The following is a 21,659-nucleotide window of genomic DNA, read 5'->3' as shown; positions in this document are numbered from 1 at the left end:
ACAGAGTGACTCCTCAGTCACTCCATTCAGAGAGTGACCACAGCATATCTCTCTCTCATCCACAGCTCACATCTTGGCTGCTTCCACAATTAATCTACTTCTTGCTTTTTAGAGAAACCATGCAGATGCTTCTAATCAGATATTGCAGAACTCAATCCGAGCTATGCTGCAGACAGAAGCTTACTCCAGAAATGTACTCCAGTCTTTCATGGAGCACATTTCAGAAAGCAGTGCACACCAGTTAACAGATGTGCCAGTGACATGAGTCGCTTAATGAATTTGCTGTTTTGTATCCCAGCAAGCACCTTCCAGGGAGGCCCATTCATATGGTTTATGCCAAAATTTTGGCATGGAAAACCTTGCAATTTCACAAATGGTTGGAACGGGACTTAGCGTGGAAAAGTTTGCCTGGCAAATTCTTCAAAGTTTACACCACTTTCGTGGCAAAGGTTCATGGATGAAATAGGCGAATGATACTCCTGCTTGCCTTAAGGTTGGTGTGTTCGCACTTCCTTGTCTTACCGTGTCTGATGTGCATGGAGAAATCATTGCTGCAGGATTGCTGAGGAGGCTTAATAGCTGGGCCCCTCTCCATTGCTCTGCTGAATGAGATCTCAGACAGAACAAAAAGTGAAGGGACATCAAGGCATCAGTAACCGTCTAAGGATAAAAGAAGGAGGAAAAGAACAAACATACTTGTAAACAGAGTGTATATAGCATTTTAGTTTGGAAATCTGTATACTGCAGCAACCATATGATAATGAATGCATCATGATAAATGGTTTTATAGGTAAGAAGACATTACCAATTGCAAAACATTTTCCCTAAACCCTATATAGAATATTGTTTAGCCACAGGGAGAAAGTACAGTACATATGAAGATGCCAATCAAGGTCCAGTGAGGGTCTTATTACTACTGTATATATAGCATTGACTGTAAATGCTACTTTTTGCAGTATAACTTTGGTACTTTCCATCAAATATTAAAAAATATTAGCAATTTCTAGATATATTCATGTTATGCAAAATGTTCAGGATTTCACTTTTTTGTTTTCCTTTTTTGTTTACTAGCTGCAGTTTCCATCATATGGCATCATGGCAACAGTCAATAAAGACTTACAGACCCGATGTGAATTATCATCCATTTAATGGCAGCCTGTAGTCAGTAATGTAGTTTTGACCTCAGACTGGTAAGTGATCAGTGCTTGAAACTTTAAATTCTGTTTGACAACCAGTCAAACTAAAGCAGATAACTGGAGACTGGTATTCTCAGACTAGGAAGGGGTCATGGATATTCACCCTCCCCAGCCTCAAAATAGCAGCCCACAATGGCCCCAGAAAAGGTAGATCTATTAGATTCTGATCCAATTTTGGCTCTTTGCCTGGCTCTTCCCACTTGCCCTGGTGCAAGTGGAGTAATAGTATTGGGGTTAGGGTTAATGCCAACTGTGTAATGTTAGCTGACATCAAGCCCAGTGGTTAGTCATGGAGAAGTGTCTATCAGACGCCCCCATTACTTACCCCTTAGTCAAATGTAATAAAAACAGAGACAGAGTAAAGTCCTTTAATTGAAAAAATAACACAGACTCCTTTGTTTGAAAAAACAGAGACAGAGTAAAGTCCTTTAATTGAAATAAGAACACAGACTCCTTTATTTGAAATAAAAATTCCCAACCCTCTTTTATCGACTGAGCAGAGCTTGAGAAACTCTGTCTGTTCTGTCTGTGAACGGCAGTAACCTTTAATGGCGTCACCGCAGGTCACAAGCAAAGCTTCTCATGCTCTGCTCAGTGTGAGTCGACTGGCCTTTAGAACGGTTACATCGCTAAAGTGACCGATCTCCTAACCATCTGGATCGTTGTTGGACAAGGCCATTAGTGGATTTTTGTCGGAAAGGTGAGTATAACTTTGCTTTTTTATTTAATTTTTTTGGTGATGGGTAAAAGAGGGCTGGAAAGCTTTTTTTTATTTCAAATAAAGGAATATGTGTGTTTCAATTAAAGGACTTTACTCTGTCTCTGTCATTATTACTTGTGACTATGATGTTAGAAATTGGGGTATCTTATAGACTCCTCTCCATTACTAACCCGTGAGCTTGATGTCAGCAGCTATAAAACAGCTGACATCAACCCCACAACTATTACCCCTCTTACTTCCACATGAGGGCAAGTGGGAAGAGCGAGGCTAAATGACAGAATTGGCGCATCGTATAGATGTGCCATTTCTGGAGCGGCTGAATGCTGATGTTCTTAGTCTGGGAGGGGGCCAATATCATGGCCCCTTCCTAAGCTATTAATATCAGCCTGCAGCTTTGCTGGTTAGTAAATATAGGGGGGACCCCATATCATTTTTGGGAGGTCTCCTATATAATAACCAGTAAAGGTTAAGCAAACAGCTGTGAGCTCATATTAATATCCAGAGAATCTTTATAGCTATTAGCCCCTTCCCAGAATATTAACATCAGCCCCCAGCTGTCGGCTTTCCATCAGCTGGTTATGAAAATTATGAAGAACCCCATGCCATTTCTTTTTTCATTTTTTAAATTTATTTATTCACAAGTACAGTAAAATACACACTCAAGTTAACCTTAGTTTATAGCCTCTAGGTGTTCCAGCAACTGGAAACACAAGTAATCTTAAAGTGTCCCTCAAAATTTCCCATGAGGATTCTGGGCCTCGCAGCTGTCGGGAGACCCAGTGACTGTGAATCGCTGGTTGCAGGCAGAGCTTCTCACGCTCTGCTCAGTGTGTTCTGACTGGCGTGGAGAGTGGTCGCTTCACTGATGTGACTGCTCTCCAAACCATTCAGATTGTCGTGGGACATGGCCATTAACCCCTTCACCCCTGGGCCCTTTTTCGTTTTTGTGTTTCTGTTTTTCACTCCCTTTCTTCCAAGAACCATAACTTTTATTTTTCCATAAATATGGCCATGTGAGGGCTTGTTTTTTTGCGAAACGAGTTGTACTTTTGAGTTGTACCCTATCGTGAACTCGAAAACGGGAAAAAAAAATTCCAAGTGCGTTGAAATTGCAAAAAAAGTGCAATTCTATAACTGTTTTTAGGACTCCTTTTACCATTTTCACCAAAAGCTAAAACTGTCCTGCCACTTTAATTCTCCAGGTCATTGCGAGTTCGTAAATACCAAACATGTATAGGTTGTTCTTTGTTTAAATGGTGAAAAAAAAATCCAAAGTTTGTTAAAAAAAAAAATTGCGTCATTTTCCAAAACCCGTAGCGCCTCCATTTTTCAAGATCTGTGGCTTGGTGAGAGCTTCTTTTTTGCGTGCCAAGTTGATGTTTTTAATGATACCATTTTGGTGTGGATATGATCTTTTGATCGCCCATTATTGCATTTTAATGCAATATTGTGGCGACCAAAAAAACATAATTTTGGCATTTTGACTTTTTTTTCACTACGCCATTTACCGATCGAATTAATTGTTTTTATAGCTTGATAGATCGAGCGATTCTGAACTCGGCGATACCAAATATATGTATTTTTTTATTATTGTTTTATTTTGAATGGGGTGAATGGGGGTGATTTGAACTTTTATATTTTTTTAATATTTTTAAAAACATTTTTTTTTACATTTTTTATGCTTCAATAGTCTCCATGGGAGACTAGAAGCTGCAGCTGTCAGATCGCCTTTGCTGCACACAGGAGATGATCAGATCAGAGATTGACAGTGGCATTTAACAGGTTAACAGCTGCAAGTGGATTGCAATTCCACCCGCGGCTGTTAGGGGCACATGTCAGCTGTTCAAAATAGCTGACATGTGTCGGGAAAGATGTGGGGTCAGCGCTGGAGCCCACATCAAAGGGAGGAACACAACATGTGCAGTACATGTATGGCATATGTCGTGAAGGGGTTAATTGTTATGAATAGGTCACCGAGTAGGATGGCAGGAATAGGCTATGCCATCAGGAAACCAGAAAGGTTGGTAACTTAGCAGATTGCAGACCCCTAATCCTAACAACACAACTAGCAGTAGCCGTGGTGCGTACCTACGATGCCCTAGATGCCTAGGCTCAGCCGGAGAACTAAATAAGCTTAAAGAAGAAAGGTGAAATCTAAACTGCCCCGGAGTAGAACCCCAAAGAAAAACATAGCCCCCAAACATATATTGTAGGTGAGACAAGATGAGGCACAAACACAGACAGAAAATAGACTGAGCAAATGATGGGGCCCAAACTGTCTAGATAGGATAGGAAAGGAAAGACACTCTCTGCAATCACTCAAAAACCCTAAAAAATCCTCTCCCCCACTATATCAGCATTCTGGTGTGAACTGGCAGCAAAGCAAAAGAGACTAATATAACAGGGGACTGAACAAACTGACACAAGCTGTAACATATGGAGCGGGGTCCAGCACTGCCCCAGCATGGAGCACGCTGAACCCTCACAGCAAAGCAGAAAGAGGCAAAACCAGATCAGATGCAAAGGATTAGCAAATGAACAACTTAGCTGAAAAATGCAGGATCAAGCAGGAGACAGCAGACCTCAAAATGCACCGGAAGAAACAATCACCAGCAGCAACTGAGGGAAGCCTGCTCACTTATATCCTCCCAGTCAGTAACCCCTGATTTCCAATCATTGTCATCAGGTAGCAGACTTCTGTCAACCCGGCAAGCTCCACTACCCCCAGTAACCACCAGAGGGAGCCCCATCTCAGAAGTCAGATCAAGAGAATTCACAACAGTTAATGGTTTATTGGTGGAAACGTTTTCATTAAAATTTTTGGTGAATAAATTGGTAAAACAGGGTAGGAAAGTTTTTATTTAAAATAAAGGCATCTGTGTGTTTATTTCAATTAAAGGACTTTACTCTGTCTCTATTACATTTGACTGTGGGGTTAGTAATGGGGTCATCTGATAGACGCATGTCCATTACTAACCTGTGGGCTTGATTTCAGCGGCCATAAAACAACTGACATCAACCCGATAACTATTGCCTCACTTGCCACTGCACCAGGGCAGGTGGGAAGAGCCAATCAAAGTGCCAGAATTGGTGCATCTAATTGATGCAACTTTTCTGGGGCGGATATGGGCAGCTATTTTTAAGCTGGGGAGGGCCAGGGCCTTCCCAGTCTGAGAATGCCAGACTTTAAATAATTAAAAAAATGGAGTAGGGACCCCTCTATTTTTGATAACCAGCCAACATGAAGCTCACAGCTTGGGGCTGCAGCCCGCAGCTGTCGGTTTTACCTGCACTGGTTATCAAAAATAACGTATTTTTTTAGAAATACTGATGTAAAATACTGACCAAGTATGTGGCCTAAGAGGAAATGTCAACATGTGAGGCACTTTAGGAGAGTCGGGTGCATTATTCTTCTGGCCCGCCTACATTTGCAGACTCCATAGCATCCATTAGAGCTGACACTACTATTGTTTTTAACTCTGTCATATTTTTGCTAATCAGATTCATAATACCTTGAGGAACATTTTGATCTGCTCTTTGCTTTTGTGTATTTTACGTCACTCATATTCTGCACTAGACATGAGCTCTAAATATGAAGCAAGACATGAAGAAGACAATGGATTTCAAAATATTATTTAACCCCTTTCCGACATTGGACGTAATAGTAAGAGCCCACGTTGGACTTCCCCTGTTCGGTGCAGGCTCTGACGCTTAGCCTGAATCTTTCCGGGCACATGACAGCTGACCTATACAGCAGACATGTGCCCGCAACAGCTGTGGGTAGAATTGCGATCCACCTGTGGCTGATAACTAGTTAAATGCCGCTGTCAATCTCTGACAACAGCATTTAACTTGTGCTTACTGGAAGCGCGTCGCTAATCCCAACCATCAGAGACCCCGTCACATGATCGCGGGTCACCTATGTGTCGGCATGACAACCAGAGGTCTGCAGCACACTGTTGTCGGCGCTCATAGCAAGTGAGTATTTCTGCTACACAGAAGCAATCAAAGTACTGCAGCCTCTAGTCTGCCATGGAGACTATTGAAGCATTCAAAAGGTAAAAAAAGTTTTAAAAAATATTTTAAAAATTATAAGAATATAAAAGTTCAAATCACCCCTCTTTTGCCCCATTCAAAATAAAACAATAAAAAAACCCAAATATACACATATTTGGAATCGCCACATTCAGAATCATCCAATCTATCAATAGAAAAAAAGAATTAACCTGATCGCTAAATGGCGTAATGAGAAAAAAATTTAAAAAATGCCAGTATTGTTTTTTGGTCACCGCTACATTGTAATAAAATGCAATAATGGGTGATGAAAAGATGGCATCTACACCAAAATGGTAGCAATAAAAATATCATCTTGGCGTGCAAAAAATAAGCCCTCACCCAGCCCCAGATCACGAAAATTGGAGACGCTACAGGTCTCGGAAAATGGCGCCTTTTTTTAACAAATTTTTTAAAAAAATTCACCACTTACCGTATTTTTCGGACCATAAGACGCACTTTTTTCCCCCAAAATTTTGGGGGAAAGTGGGGGGTGCGTCTTATGGTCAAAATATACTAACCTCTGATCATGGCTGGAGGCTGGGGCGGGTGCCACGGGGCTCTATAGTGCTCCGGTGCAGGGGTAGCGGCTCTCTGTGCTCCAGTGCAGGGGCGGCGGCTCCGCCGGCATTTCCTCAAAGCCCAGAGGCCCCCGCACATCCCTTGCTGGCCGCAGCCATGTTGCAGTTGCCTCCGGGAACATGGACGCCGGGAAGATGGCCACCCGTCCGGGGATGGCACATGCGCAGGTTCAGATCTCGTCCCGAGATCTCGGGGGACGAGATCTCATTGCTGAGATTTGAATCTTGTCCCCCGAGATCTCGGGACGAGATCTGAACCTGCGCATGCACCGTCCCCGGACCGGCGGCCATCTTCCCGGCGGCCATGTTCCCGGAGGCCACCGCAACATGGCGGCGGCCAGCAAGGGATGTGCGGGGGCCTCCGGGCTTGGAGGAAATGCCGGCGGAGCCGCCGCCCCAGCACCGGAGCACAGAGAGTCGCCACCCTCAACCCACAGAGCCCACCTGCCTCGGCCCCAGCACAGCTGCTCCAGCCCCAGCACAGCCCAGCTGCCCCAGCACAGCCCAGCTGCCTCAGCACAACTGCCCCAGCACAGCACAGCTGCCCCAGCCCTAGCACAGCACAGCTGCCCCAGCCCCAGCACAACTGCCCCAGCCCCAGCACAGCACAGCTGCCCCAGCCCCAGCACAGCTGCCTCAGCCCCAGAACAGCTGCCCCAGCACAGCTGCCCCAGCCCCAGCACAGCTGCCCCAGCATAGCTGCCACAGCCCACCTGCCCCAGCACAGCCCACCTGCCCCAGCACCGCCCAGCTGCTCCAGCACAACCAACCTGCTCCAGCACAGAGCGCCACCACACGAGCCTGGACCACTGCATGACCCCTGTGACCACTCCTCCACCTGTGCCAGATCACTTCCCAGGTAAGCTGAATTCGGACTGTAAGACGGACCCCCATTTGACACATTATTATTTTTTTCCATATTTTCCTTCTGAAAATTGGGGTGCGTCTTATAGTCCGAAAAATAAATAAAAAAGAACTTTTTCATGTTTGGTATCTGTGAACTCATAATGACCTGGAGAATCATAATGGTAGGTCAGTTTTAGTTCTAGTGAACATAGTAAAAAAAAAAAAAAAAAAAAAAGAAAACCAAAACTGTGGAATTGCATTTTTTTTTTGCAATTTGGCCACACTTGTAATTTTTTTTCCTTTTCCAGTACACTATATGTTAAAACCAATGGTGTTATTCAAAAGTACAACTAGTCCCACAAAAACAAGCCTTCGCATGATCAATTTTCACCTAGACATAAATAAGTTATGGCAAAGCAAAGAAGTGGAGCAAAAAACAGGAATTCAAAAACTGAAATACCCCTGGTCGTTAAGGGGTTAAACATTGCTGTGGCTACCTAAATGCACAATGACATTACTTTTTGGATCGCCAAGCCTTACCTCTAAAGGCCCTTTTACATTTAGCGATGCACCAGCGATCCGACCCGGTCAGGATCGCTGGTGCATCGCTAAATAATCGCTAGTGAGCTTTCATACAGAAAGATCTCACAGCGATTCAGCAGCGACGCTGCGCACGATACTTACCATTCACACACAGCGATCCTGGCGTCCTCCCGCCCGCCTCCAGCGTCGCTCGTCGTCACAGCAGGAAGTCTCAGCAGGAAGTGCCCGACGAGAAATGGAGCCGGACATTCTCGCGCGATCAGCGATGGACAGCAGGGGAGCCGGTCGCTGGTAAGTATCACACATAGCGATATCGCTAGCAATATCGCTATAACGTCACAAAACCAGTGACGTTTTAGCGATATTGCTAGCGATATCGCTTAGTGTAAAACCCCCTTAAGATCAAGCAGTGCATTTTATCTCTTTACAAAAAGGAAAGGTAGGAAGATAAAACAAACTGCTATTGACTTTCCCTACCTTAGTATGAGGACCAAATTCCTCACTTAGCTTCTTCAGGGGGTTATCATACTCCAGTAACATCTGACCAAGCCGAGCAAACGATGGGTCACTGTAAAGAAAAACTATATAATTAAGTATTAAACATGTGTAAAACCATATGCCATGTATAATGATGTAGTTTTAGTCTAACTATAGATATATGCACATTAAAAAAAAATTCATGCTGTCGCTATGATCACAGCATACTCTTTTTGGCAATTGTTTGACTACCCCTTTAGAGTGTGCCACCCACCTCTGACCTTGGAGCATTTCAAATGCACAGTTATAAAGAGCAATAAGTGCTTTTCTGTCATCAATCCGAGACATTAGCAGAATTACAGAGAAGTAAGTCACTATTAGGTCCAGATAACTCTTTGTAAAGGTGTAATTAATATTCTGCAAGATAAAGAGAAAATAAATCAATAGTAAATGTTAAAATGTTAAATATTTAGTTTGTGGCATTTGCAAAACTGAAGTTTCCATAGAAAAGTATTAAAGAAGCCCCCTCATGGGCGGGGATATACAGAGCTCACCATTCAAAGATCCAGCAAATAAAATAGTGATTGTGCAAAACATAAAGCGAGTAGCCCAGTAAGTGACACATAGCTGGAATCAGAGTCTCTGACCCTACATCACACAGATTTCAGATGGGGTAATAAAAACCTAGTGACACAATGCCTGGTAATGCACCCATCTATTCTAAGCATGAGGTTTTCAAGCATCTGTTGTACTATGACTATACGGTATCAAAGCAGACATGAGAAAGGTTGTGTGCAAAATGAAATAAGAGCTGTTGAAAGTTAAAAAAAAAAAAGTTTGTGTTCTGCAGAAAAAGTTGGGATTTATTCAATAACTTTAAGAACATTCTAGGAGTTTCTGCTATTCAAACAGCACGATCTGATGATTGTAATATACCGTGAATTTTACCTGCGCCCTGCAGTTCCATAAATACAGCTCAATTTTCTTGCTAGCCAAGAAAGTGATAAATATAATCATCTCCAATTACTTTGAGTTAGATTACTATCTCAAATCAGGAGCTCTTAATCATCCTTAACGGTGCTGCCCATGGTACTTACAATGTCAAAATAACACTGGCAAGCATCTATTGTATTCAGTAACTCATACACATGGTCCTGCAACGAGAACAGACAAAAAGTATATGAGTTTTTATACATTTTTATAAATTATGTAAAAAAATATAAAATAAAAGTAAATTCTATATAAAGTAAAGATACTGTAACTAATACATTTCAGACAAATCAATTGTTCTGTTTTTTTTATTCCTATCCTGCAAATGTAATAATCATTATTGTCAATACATTATTGCTATTTTGCAAATCTATACCCTAAATATGTTATCTTTAGAAAATAGTTTTTAAGGTGAGTCATATGATTTTACAAATATAGCTGACTTTATTAACCTAAACCAAAGTTTCAATATTTTATTAGGCAAATATGAGTTGCTAGACTCTAGTAGGCTTATCATTGAGGAATCTCACCTTTAATCCCTTATCGCCATAGCCTATTACTACCTTCGCGCCCAGGCCAAATTTTTCAATTCTGATTAGTGTCATTTTATAAGGTAATAACCCTAGAATGCTTCAACTTTTTTTCGTGACACATTGTACTTCATGTTAGTGGTAAATTTAAGTTGACATGATTTCCATTTATTGATGAAAAAATTGGAAATTTGATGAAAAATTCACAATTATTCAACTTTGAATTTTTATGCCCTTAAAGAGGTTGTGCACTACTTTTACATTGAAGACCTATCCTCAGGATAGGTCATCAATGTCTGATCCGCTGGGATCTGACACCCGGCATCCCCACTGATGAGTAGTTTTCAGTGTCGACAGCGGCCACCACTGGCCGGAGGTATTCACTTGCTGAGCTTTTCCTTCTACTTGTAATAATAATAATAATACATTTTATTATTAAAGCGCCAACATATTCCTCAGCACTTTACATTTCAGACGGGACTTGTACAGACAATAGACATTACAGCATGACAATATAGTAGCTGAGGCTTGGTACTGCACATCTGCACCCTATTCATATCATTAGAAGGTGGATGTGTGGTACCTTGCGGCGGCCGCTACAAGTAGAGAAAGCAGCTCAGCAAGTGTTCACTTCCGGCCGGCGGCAGCCGACACCGATAACAGTTCGTCAGCAGAGGTGATGAAGGTCATCAATGTAAAAGTAGTGGACAACCTCTTTAAAACTGATTTTCATACCACTAAAAATAATTAGTAAATAATATTTGTCAGATGCTTACTTTACATCAGCATAATTTTTGGAACATAATGTTTTTTGTTATGAAGTTAGAAGGGTTAAAAGGTTATCAGTAGTGATACGCAAACGTGCTGGAATAATGTGTTATCTGAGCATGCTCGGGTGTTATCGAGTATCTTGGGCATGCCAGAATAATAAGTTCGACAGCTACAAAATATGTAGCCACAGGGACTCAAATATATTATTATTAGTCATTGAGGAGAAAGCCAGCGGGGGAGGGGCAGCAGAGGAGCGACGCAACAGTGTCAGGAACCAGCGGCTGAGGCAGTGACAACTGCAGCCGCTGGCTTCAAGAGGACGTCATACTCACCCTCCTCATGCCGTCTCTGCATCTCCATCCTTGCATCTCCGTCCCGACACCGGCAGCTCTTCCCCTATGCTGAGCGGTCACGTTAATGAGCAGTACCACGTGACCACTCAGTAAAGGAGAGCTGCCGGCGCCGGGAAGGACATGCACGGATGGCGCGAGGAGGGTGAGTAGGACAGGGGGTGTGAGCCATGCATACAACAATGGGACAGGGGGGTGAGCCATGCATATAACGATGGGACAGGGGTGCCATTCATATGTAAGGGGCCATGCCAAGCCATGCATATGTAAGGGGCTGACATTGCTATGGACAACAGAGACACGCTGCCCCTTAAATAGACAGCACCCCCTTGGCTGATGCGATGGTACATTCTATTCTACCCTTCAAAAGTCTGCTTTGGTTTGCTCTTTCAGCTATGGTGAGGGGAGGAGATGTTTTCCCAGATTGTGTTTGGAGCTGGGAGTCTGCAGGAGACTGACGTGAGGAGAAAAACGTGCAGCTTGTAACTGACTGAACTTATGGATTGTGTATACCCTTCTGGGGATAACGAAGGTGGCTTTCCTGTGATACTGCGAGGAGCCACAAAGATCTACAAGGAAGGAATTCAGAAGAGGGAGTTCACCGTTTCTAGAAACAGGCTTGGAATCTTCACACAAGTACAGGACCACGTTGCACAGAGCTGCCAGGGAGGACACCGCATCATCTTGCAGAGAACTGCAGGGGGCCCCCAGGAAGGATCTGAGACACCAACTTCACCGTGAGTGTTAACCCCGTGTGCGCACATGTTTAGGGCTTAGGATAGGCTGCAATAGACAGAGCACAGTAGCCGTGTGGCCGAAGTAGCAGTGGCCCGTCAGGCTATAGTTAGAGTAGCAGCATACTCTACTTTATTGCATTGTTTTCCTTTTGAAAGAATCCACTGATCTGTAATAGTTTGTGCACCGTGCCATTTGTACGGCCCAGCTAGAGAATATCACTTTTGCAAATTGTTTTATGTCATTGCATACCCCTGTTTACACTTTCCTAACACTGCATTCCTTGCTTGTAAATAAATTAACCCTTTGTTGTTAGCACCTCATCTTGTGTACCGTAGTCTCCCTGCATTGTGATGGTCCCCAGATCATCGCTTCACAAACAAGGATGGGAAGGTGAGCCATGCATACAAAGATGGGAGGGGGCAAGCCATGCATACAATGATGGGACGGGGTGAGCCATGCATACAAGGATGGGAGGGGGGGTGAGCCATGCATACAACATGGAGAGCCACACATACCAGGACAGGATGGGAGGGAGCCATACATACCAGGACAAAGTGGGGGAACCAGATACCAGAACAGGACAGGGAGAGCCACACATAGCAGGACAGAGATGAAGGGACAATGTATAACTGGCTTATACTTGAGCCAAAAAGCTTACCCAGTTTTCCATGGCAAAATTATGTGCCTCAGCTTATACTTGGGTCAGCTTATACTTGAATATATACGGTATTTTTTTCCCACAAAAATATTGCTTTAACTCCAAATTTTTCATTTTCACAATGGTAACAGGAGAAACTGGACCCCAAAATTTGTTGTGCAATTTCTCCTCAGTACACCAATACCCCATATGTGATAGGAAACTACTGTTTGGGTGAACTGCAAGGATCAAATTCCAAATTGGCAGGAATACATAGCGGACACCATGTCATATATGCAGAACTCCTAATGTGCATAAACAGTGGAAATTCCCCACAAATGACCCCATTTTGGAAACTACACCCCTCACGGAATTATCTAAAGGAATGGTGAGCACTTTGAAACCACAGATGCTTCACAGAATTTTATAACGTTGAGCCATTAAAAGGGAAAAATATTTTTTTCCCACAAAAATATCCCTTTAGCCCCAATTTTTTTAATTTCACAAGGCTAAGAGGCAAAAATTGATGATAAAGTTTGTTGGTCAATTTCGCCTGAGTCTGATCATGCCCCATATGGGGAATAAAACTACTGTTTGGGCACACGGCAAAGTTCGGAAGAGAGGGAGTTCTATTTGAACTTTGTAGCGTAATTTTGGCTAGAATAGATTACTGATGCCATGTCACATTCGAAGAGCTCCTGACATGCCAAAACAGCAGAAACCCCAACAAGTGACCTCATTTTTGAAACTACACCTCTAAAGGAATTCATCTAGTTGTGTAGTGATCATTTTTAACCCTCAGGTGATTCACAGAATTATATAACATTAGGAAGAGTAAATAAAAAATTACCATTTTTTTCCACTAAAATGTTGATTTGGCCCCACGTTTTTAATTTTTGAAAGGAGAAATAGGAGAAAATGAGCATTACCATTTGCTATGCTATTTCCCCTGAGTACACCAATATCTCATATGTGGTCAAAAACTACTTTTTAGACTCAAAAGGGAAGGAGCGCCATATTTAGTGCACATTTTGCTTGAATGACGTGAGGGTGCCATATCACATTGGGAGAGTCTCTTAAGTACCAGAACAGCGGAAACACCCATAAGTACCCCAGTTTACAGACTACACCCCTCAGTGAATTCATCTAGTGGTGTAATGAGCATGCTAACACCACGTGTGCCTCACAGAATTTTATATAATTGAGTGGAGAAAGAAAGAAAGAAAGAAAGAAAGAAAGAAAGAAAGAAAGAAAGAAAGAAAGAACAATGACATTTTTACCACTAAAATGTTTTTTTTAGCCCCAAGTTTTTAATTTTTACAAGTGCTAACAGGAAAAAATGGACATCACAGTTTGTTGTGCAATTTGTTGCACAGTTTGTTGTTACTCTGGAACACCATCTGGAGGTTGCTCCAGAATCAAGGTCTTTTTGGGATTCCAGCTACTAGAGGGAATCGCCTCCGAAAAAGCTTTTTCTACTATATTTTCATGCAAAGTGAAAACCTCAGAAGGGAAGGAGCACCATATTATAGCGCAGATTCTGCCATTATGGTTTGCGGGTGTAATGTCTTATTTGCAAAGCTCCTGAGGTGCCAGAAAAGCAGAACCCCTCATAAGTGACCTAATTTTACAAACTACTGTACATCTCTTGTTGAATTTATCTAGGGGTGCAGTGATCATATTGACATCACAAGTGTGTCAAAGAATTTTATACCACTGAGTGGTGAAGCAAAAAAATTTAATTTTTACCACGAAAAATTAGTTTTAGCCCGAGATTTTACATTTTCATATGGGAAGATGGGAGAAAATGGCACCAAAACGTGTCACATAATTTTTGCTGAACGTGGCAATTCTCTATAGGCAACTGCATGTATTGCTTAGCCACATGGCAAGACACAGGAAGGATGGAGCGCTAGTTGACTCTTGGAGAATAAATTGTCATAGAATAGTTTGAGGATTTCATATACAGAGTCCCTAAGTGCCAGAAGAGCAGAATCTCCCTGAAATGATCCAATTTTGGAAATTACACTCCTCTAGGAACTTATTTACAGGAGCAGTGATGATTTTCACTCTATGGATGCTTTCCATAAACAAGCAACAATGGACATTGCTAAGTGAAAATTGCAAATATGCCATTGTAGTGCCCTTACATTGTAGAGTCAAATAAATTGTAGTGTCCATACATTGTGCCCATCTCATGCATCTGGAGACACACACTCTATAAATTAAGAGAGCTTTAGTCGCTACAGAAATGCCAAACATGTGGACTCTAAATGTCATTTAGGCACACTGTGGGGCTCACAAGGGAGGGGGCATTTGGATTTGGAAGCACAGATTGTGCTGTAGTTCTTTTCATAGGGGACCAATGTCACTTTTTCAAGTGACTTTGTGCTACCAGTAATGTGAAAACCCTCTATGTTTCCATTAACAGATGACGAACGTGAGTGGGAACATGTGTTTTTGTGGGATGAGTTCAAAGCTATTGGTAGCATTTTGGAGTACAAGAATATATTGGATCAGTTCACATTTATCCTGTGCTCTACGATGAGCACTTACATTGGGGTTTCCAACTACATCTGCAAAATTCAGATGAAATCCTTGATGGATCTATTCACTAATGAAGCAGCAGAGTTACTTTGGACTCTGGTCTTTGTTCAATGGTTCACAAAACTGTGGTTGACTGCACTTTTGTGCATGCCTAAAAAGACACGTGAAAAGACTGACACCTGGACCATAGGCCAGACAGGTGGTCAAAATGACTTCATCTGCCTTATTACAGTGAATATTCCTTTTGGAATTTTGTCAGAATCATGTTTTTCTGAGTTTTACACCTAAACCATGGTGTAAGCACTCAGGGTTGCTAAGTACCATAAATATAATTCTAAATGTGCTATTTACATGAAATTCTCACTAGATCTCAGTAATAACCCATCCAAAGAAATGAAACCATACAGTAGATGTCCATAAATCAAAGGGGTCATCCACTACTAGGACCACCTCTTCTTGATCTTGGCCCTGATAAAATAAAAAAGCCTATACTCACCTTCCGTGCCGGCAGCATTCCAGCGGTGTTGGCACTCAAGGTCCCGTAGCTCTCGTGCTGTTGTTGTGACATGTGACCCCCAGCTCCCAATCAGTGCTGGTGTCATTGTCCCCACCTTTGAATGAATTGAACATGAAGAGTAAGTAAGAGATCAGCTGCAGCCCAGTATTTTTCCCAGTATTTCACAGGCTTGTCTAAATGTTGGTTAGCAAACTTTAAACACGTTTAAACACGTTTTTGTTCAGCAATGGAGTCTTGCATGATTAGCGTGCATACTGGCCATGGAGGTTGAGTGTGTTACTTATAGTTTTCTGTGAAACAATTGAACCTGCTGATCCCAGGTCTTTCTGTAGCTCTCCACAGGTGGTCCTTGGCTCTTGGACAACTCTTCTGATAATTCTTTTCACTCCTCCATCTGAAATCTTGCGGGAGCACCAGGTCATTGCCAGTTTATGGTGAAAATATATTGTTTCCACTTCAGGATTATGGCCCCAACAGTGCTCGCTAAAGCCTTCAGCAGTTTAGAGATTCTTCTGTAACCAATACCATCAGTATGTTTTGCATTGTTAAAGTTGCAAAGGTCTTGAGACAGCTCACTGGTTTTACCCATCTTGAAATGTTTTTTTGTATGGCACCTTGGTAATGAGATACCTTTTTATAGGCCATCAGTTGAACCAGCCAATATTATTTTTCACTAAGTGGAAGGATTGGGCCACATGCAGACATCCAGTATTTGGTGAGTTTTTTACCCCAGTATTTGTAAGCCAAAACCAGTAGTGGGTGAAAAATGCAGAAGTGGTACAAATGTTTCTATTATGCTTTGCCTCTGTCTGTTCCACTCCTGGTTTTCGCTTACAAATACTGGGCTAAAAAACTCATCAAATACTCAATGTGTGCACATGGCCTTACTTTCCAATTACTGATTGATTTCAGCTGCTGTCATTACTTTCCACGGCGTTTTGCACTTCTCTTTGTTCATGTGTTCAATACTTTTCCCCCTGTGTCATTACTCTTTATTATACAAAATTTATGGACATCTATGGTTTGATTCATCTGCCTGTGTAGATAGGATGGTTTCTTACCGACATCTGGAGAGAATTTCATGTCAATCGCACCTTTAGAAATATATTTACTTATAAAATTGGTGATGTGTTCAATACTTAATTGACCCACTGTATATACATATGTTGTGCTTCTCCAGATGAAGAGACCTAAGTTGCCTCCAAAGCTTTCTGTGTACCTTATTTCTTTTATTTCAGTTAACCATTATTATTTTGTTTTTTTACTGACAGTAATAAAAACTTCAAGAATAAAACAGTGAAAGCTTGTTTCTAATCTTCGTCCATGACCAAATAAAACAGAAAAATAATGAGCAAAGAGAATAAACATATTTTTCTCACTGATATTATTACAGTCTGGAGAATAAAATCACAAAACAATTATTTCATTGCTGAATAATAATAATGTTCCAAAAATATACTGCATGCCGGGAAGGTATCCTCTAGCCAAGCAGAACACCGTCCTGCAAAGAAAAATAAATGCTACTTCAAAGCGGAAATAATTTCTGCATTATGAAATCTGACACAAAGTTGTCAGCCAAGAAAGAAACAACCTTTGTTATGGTAACAGAACAGTATACTTAAAGAGACCCTTCGGCTAACTATAAAACAATTCACAGTAAATGCATAATGTGAAGTCAAAATACCTAGTGCAATCGATTTTTTTTCTTTCTGACACAGTTTATCTAATTCATAGTCTCTTCTGTACTTTTGCAAAATGGCCTGCAGCTTCTCAGACCATACTGACTGTGTGCTCTACTAGTCTAAAAACCACCAAACAATGTCCAAGGGATCCGCTTAGGTATCAATTACATAGTAACATAGTTATTAAAGTTGAAGGAAGACAGTCCATCTAGTTCAACCCATATCCTATCCTAACTTGCCCTAACATGTTAATCCAGAGGAAGGCAAAAAAATCCCAGGGTGGCAAACAGTAAACTTCACATTGGGGAAAAAAATTCCTTCCTGACTCCACATACGGCAATCAGACTAGCTCCCTGGATCAACGCAATATTAAGGAAACTAGTGTTATGAACACTCTTGACCTGACTTCTGAGTTTGGTCTCCCTCTGGAGGTTGCTGCGGGTGGTGGAGCTGGTTGGGTTGACAGAAGTCGATTACCTGAAGATGATGAGTGTAAGTCAGGTGTTATAGACTGGGAAGATTTAAGTGAGCAACCTTCCCTTAGTTGCTGCTGGTGATTTGGTTTTCTTCCTGTGCATCTTGAAGTCCGCTTGTCCCCTGCTTGGTCCTGCATTGTTCAGATAAGTTATTTGTTTGCTGGAATCTTTTGCATTTGATCCAGTTTTGCTTTTCCCTGCTTTCTGCTTTGATGTGTGGGTTCAGCATTGTTCCCTGCTGGGACCGGTGCTGGACCCCGTTCCATATGTCACAGCTTATGTCATTATGTTCAGTATTGCTAATCCTCTGTTATATCAGTATCTTTTGTTTTGCTTCCAGTTCACACCAGAATGCTGATCTAGTGGGGGAGAGGTCGTGTGGCCTCAGTATTTTTGCAGATCAGACGTGTTGGAATTTTTAGGGTTTTTTGCGTGATTGCAGACAGTATCTTTCCTATCCTGTACTATCTAGACAGTTTGGGCCCCATCATTTGCTTACTCTATTTTCTGCCTGTGTTTGTGCCTCATCTTGTCTCACCGGCAATATATGTTTGGGGGCTATCTATTCCTTTGGGGTTCTGCTCCGGGGCAGTTTAGCTTTCCCCTTTCTTGCTTTCAGCTTAGTTAAATCTTTGGCTTTGCTGAGGCGTCTAGGGCATCGTAGGAACGTCCCACAGCTAATTCTAGTTGTGTTGTTAGGTTCAGGGGTCTGCAATCCGCTAAGTTACCAACCTTTCTGGTTTTCTGGTTGCCTAGCTTATTTCCTGCTATCCTCCTCGGTGACCTAGTCATAACAACTAGTGTATATACCCTGTAATATTATACTTTGCAAGAAATGCATCCAGTCCCTTCTTAAATTTTAGTAGGGAATCACTCATTACAGCATCATACGGCAGAGAGTTCCATAGTCTCACTGCTCTTACAGTAAAGAATCCGCGTCTGTGAGTATGATTAAACCTTCTTTACTCCAGACGTAGAGGATGCCCTCTTGTCCCCGTCAAAGGTCTAAATAATAATAATTACATTATTTACAAATTGCCAAAGGCAAATAACCCTAACTCCAGATTCCTAAATCGTAAAAAATAAATTTTATTTATTCATTTAATAGATGGGATCAAGGTGCACTTTTAACCCCTTCACCCCCAAGCCTGTTATCACCTTCCTGACCATGCCAATATTTATAATTCTGACCAGTGCCACTGGACGAGCTGATGTTTTTATTGGTAGCATTTTCGGGCACATGATATTTTTTGATCACTCTCTTTTCCAATTTTTGGGAGACAGAATGAACAAAAACCAGCATTTCAGGAATTGCTTTTTTTTTTTAATACCGTTCCGTGTGTGGTAAAATTGGTAAAGCAGCTTTATTTTTCAGGTCAGTACAATTACAGAGATACCCAATTTATATCTTTTTTATGTTTTGGCACTTTTACACAATAAAAACTATTTAATAGAAAAAATACTTATTTTTGCATTGCTTTATTCTGAGAGCTATAACTTTTTTATTTTTCTGCTGATGGAGCTGTATTGTGGCTGTTTATTGTGGGGCAAGAGGACGTTTTCAGCGGTACCATGTGTATTTACATTTGTTTTTTTGATCGCGTTTTATTGCACCTTTTGCTCAGCGGTATGATGATAAAGCTTTATTTTTTGCCTAGTTTATTATTTTTTTTTTTTTCAGTGTTCACTGAAGGGGATAACTAGTGGGACAGTTTTATAAAGCAGGTATGTGCAATTTTAGTGTTTATCTTTTTATTTACAGAAACAAACGTATTTATTGGAAAAATATTTGTTTCTTTTTCATTATTTGGGGATTTTAAAAAAATATGTTTATACTTTTTAATATATATTTTTGTTTACTTTTTTACATTGTCCCATCCTGTATATTGTGAGATTGCTGATTTGATACTTTGCAATGCTTCTGCACTGCAGAGTATCACATCAGCATCTGACAGGCAGGGAAGGAGGCATGTCAGGTCCTGACCTCAGAAGGTGCACACATGCCACCTTCCCTGAAGGACCCCGTGGCCATCTTGCGGCTTGAGGTCTTCATGGAGACCATCAGGACAGTGAGATCGCATCACGTTTTCCTGACGGAAGTACGCAGGGAACCCATTCCCTGAGCGATGCTCTTCAATGTCGCTGTCACCATTGACAGAGTGGTTAAATGCTCGCACTAATCGTGGGCGTTGCTACAGGGTGCCACGGTGCTCAGCGTGAGGCTGCGCGATCGTGCCGCTGTACATATACTACTGTTTAATATAATGGTTTCATGGAAAAAAAAATATTTATACCAGTGTAACAAATATATGACTATATGATATAAAAAAAATGGGTATATAAATGGACATGATAGGACTATCGCAAACTTATATGTAGAATATATAAAGAAAAAAACGAACAAAAAGTCCAATACAAAAATTACAAAACTACAAAAGTAATTTTATTGAAATAGATCAAAAGTACAGGAAACAGTAAGATCAAAGTCGATAATGACCATAAAAAGTACATGGGCAAAATGGGGTACACAAATGGTTTGTGGACACAGGGATAAATTTGATTTTAACAATACAATACAAAATTTCAGAATCCTACATATATCCCATAATATTGTAAATAGCCAGTCATAATATACACACAAGGTACATTGATAAAGGCCATTCGGCCGAAACGTGCGATGGGGAGGGTACACCCTGGTGGACCTCTATTACGGACCAGTCAGAAAGGTAATATTATGCAGTAATTTATTTTGTGCTTTCAACATATTCAGCACATATTGTGTGTAGTGATAGGTTTCATCACTGGGGGGAGTGATATTGATACACCTTGTGTGTATATTATGACTGGCTATTTACAATATTATGGGATGTATGTAGGATTCTGAAATTTTGTATTGTATTGTTAAAATCAAATATATCCCTGTGTCCACATACCATTGGTGTGCCCCATTTTGTCCATGTACTTTTTATGGTCATTATCGACTTTGATCTTACTGTTTCCTGTACTTTTGATCTATTTCAATATACTATTGTTTGCGGGAACGCAGCTCCCGCAGAGCAGTATATGTACGGCGCATGTCGAGAAGGGGTTAAAATTACATATATTGTGAATGGTCAGTATTCGTAGATACTTTTTCATTATGTTCAGGAGATACAAGCCCATTGGTGATCTATGTTTAATAGTAATTAGTGATGAGCGAGTATACTCGTCACTCGAGATTTCCCGAGCATGCTGGGGTGATCTCCTAGTATTTTGGCATGCTTGGAGATTTAGTTTCTGTCGTCGTAGCTGCATGATTTGCGGCTGCTAGACAGCCTGAATACATGTGGGGATTGCCTGTTTGTTAGGAAATCCCTACATTTATTCAGTCTGTCTAGCAGGCGCAAATTATGCAGCTGTGGCAACAGAAACTAAATCTCTGAACACATCCAAACTACTCGGAGATCACCCGAGCATGCTCGGGAAATCCCGAGTAATGAGTAAACTCGCTCATCATTAGTAGTACGGTAATTATAGATTTGGTGGTCAATTACACATAGGTAAAACTTCAGAGGGCAGATATGGTAGTTAATCCATTTTGATATGATTTGTTCATTAGAAAGATACATCTTGAGAAAGTAATTTCTACAGAAATGTGAGAACATTTAGAGCAGCCTTATATCCAAGCAGGATTTATATCCTTAAAGGATGAGTGTTAAGGGCCTTTTACACATAGCGATATCGCTAGCGATATTGCTAAAGCGTCACCGATTTTGTGACGCAACAGCGAAATCGCTAGCAATCTCGCTACATGTGACACGTACCTGCGACCGGCCCCCCGCTGGATATCGCTGATCGCGCTCGAATGGCCTGGGCCATTTTTTCCTCATTGGCGTGCCGCTGGCGCCGACTAGCGACGCATGGACGCAGGCGGAAGTCATCATCATTGCTGCGGTGTGACAGGTAAGAGCGACCGCCGACGAATCGCTTATCGCTGCTGCGTCGCTGGTAAGGTCTGCCTGTTT

The 21,659-nt window shown here is 41.5% G+C and overlaps 1 protein-coding gene across 1 annotated transcript in view; it reads right to left on the bottom strand.

Annotated features, from left to right (window-relative positions):
• NCKAP1L (NCK associated protein 1 like) overlaps positions 1 to 21,659 on the bottom strand; it is a 310,666-nt gene that overhangs the window by 247,641 nt on the left and 41,366 nt on the right. The window contains exons 4-7 of the mRNA XM_073561415.1: positions 9,515 to 9,571; positions 8,692 to 8,834; positions 8,418 to 8,508; positions 523 to 660 (exon numbers count right to left, since the gene is read on the bottom strand). Coding sequence (XP_073417516.1) covers positions 523 to 660; positions 8,418 to 8,508; positions 8,692 to 8,834; positions 9,515 to 9,571 — 429 coding nt within the window. The remainder of the gene's footprint in view (positions 1 to 522; positions 661 to 8,417; positions 8,509 to 8,691; positions 8,835 to 9,514; positions 9,572 to 21,659) is intronic.

Source organism: Dendrobates tinctorius, unplaced genomic scaffold (assembly GCF_039654945.1).
Source record: "Dendrobates tinctorius isolate UK_male_01 unplaced genomic scaffold, ASM3965494v1 ptg000319l, whole genome shotgun sequence".
NCBI classification, from domain to species: domain Eukaryota; kingdom Metazoa; phylum Chordata; class Amphibia; order Anura; family Dendrobatidae; genus Dendrobates; species Dendrobates tinctorius.
Note: the sequence above shows the minus strand (reverse complement) of the source record. Positions and strands in the feature narration are given on the sequence as shown.